The following is a 731-nucleotide window of genomic DNA, read 5'->3' as shown; positions in this document are numbered from 1 at the left end:
CAGGGTTTTTTTTAGGCGTTGCTGCTTCCTCGTTAACATCACGTTTAGAATATGAACATATAATATGTTATTTAAAAGGTGTTTTTAAACGTTTTTTTACACACTACTGTTGTACAACAAATCAAAGTATTTTGTTATCTCAGGTGCAATGAAATGCTTGTGTTTATAGCTCCAACAGTAATACCTAGCTATATGCTTGTGTTTCTAGCGCCAACAGTAATACCTAGCTAAATGCTTGTGTTTCTAGCTCCAACAGTAATACCTAGCTAAATGCTTGTGTTTCTAGCTCCAACAGTAATACCTAACTAAATGCTTGTGTTTCTAGCTCCAACAGTAATACCTAGCTAAATGCTTGCTTCTAGCTCCAACAGTAATACCTAGCTAAATGCTTGTGTTTCTAGCTCCAACAGTAATACCTAGCTAAATGCTTGTATTTCCAGTTCCTATCTACTGTCATTGTTTATTTCCAGGTCAGAGGTGAGATGAGTACCTGTCCTATCTAATGGTGTGTTGGTGTCCTTGCAGGTTCCTTGTTCCAGCGGCTCGTTGCTCTACGTGTGGTGCACCCTGATCACCATGGAAACGGACTCTCACATGCAGCAGAGAGTGGTGAGTATAGCCATCCAGGGTAGGGTCTGATGTGGTACCCTATTCCCAATGTAGTGCACTACTTACTACCAGGACCCAGAGGGTCCCTATTCCATACTAACACCATCCTCTAACTAACACCG

At 41.2% G+C, this 731-nt stretch overlaps 1 protein-coding gene across 1 annotated transcript in view; it reads left to right on the top strand.

Annotated features, from left to right (window-relative positions):
- Positions 1-525: 525 nt before the first annotated feature.
- The window catches only part of LOC135532707 (intermembrane lipid transfer protein VPS13B-like), a gene marked incomplete at its 5' end in the record, with an annotated part of 35,326 nt that continues 35,120 nt past the window's right edge, over positions 526-731 (top strand). The window contains one exon of the mRNA XM_064960173.1: positions 526-609. Coding sequence (XP_064816245.1) covers positions 526-609 — 84 coding nt within the window. The remainder of the gene's footprint in view (positions 610-731) is intronic.

This window comes from Oncorhynchus masou, unplaced genomic scaffold, assembly GCF_036934945.1.
Source record: "Oncorhynchus masou masou isolate Uvic2021 unplaced genomic scaffold, UVic_Omas_1.1 unplaced_scaffold_1993, whole genome shotgun sequence".
Classification (NCBI taxonomy): Eukaryota; Metazoa; Chordata; class Actinopteri; order Salmoniformes; family Salmonidae; genus Oncorhynchus; species Oncorhynchus masou.
Note: the sequence above shows the minus strand (reverse complement) of the source record. Positions and strands in the feature narration are given on the sequence as shown.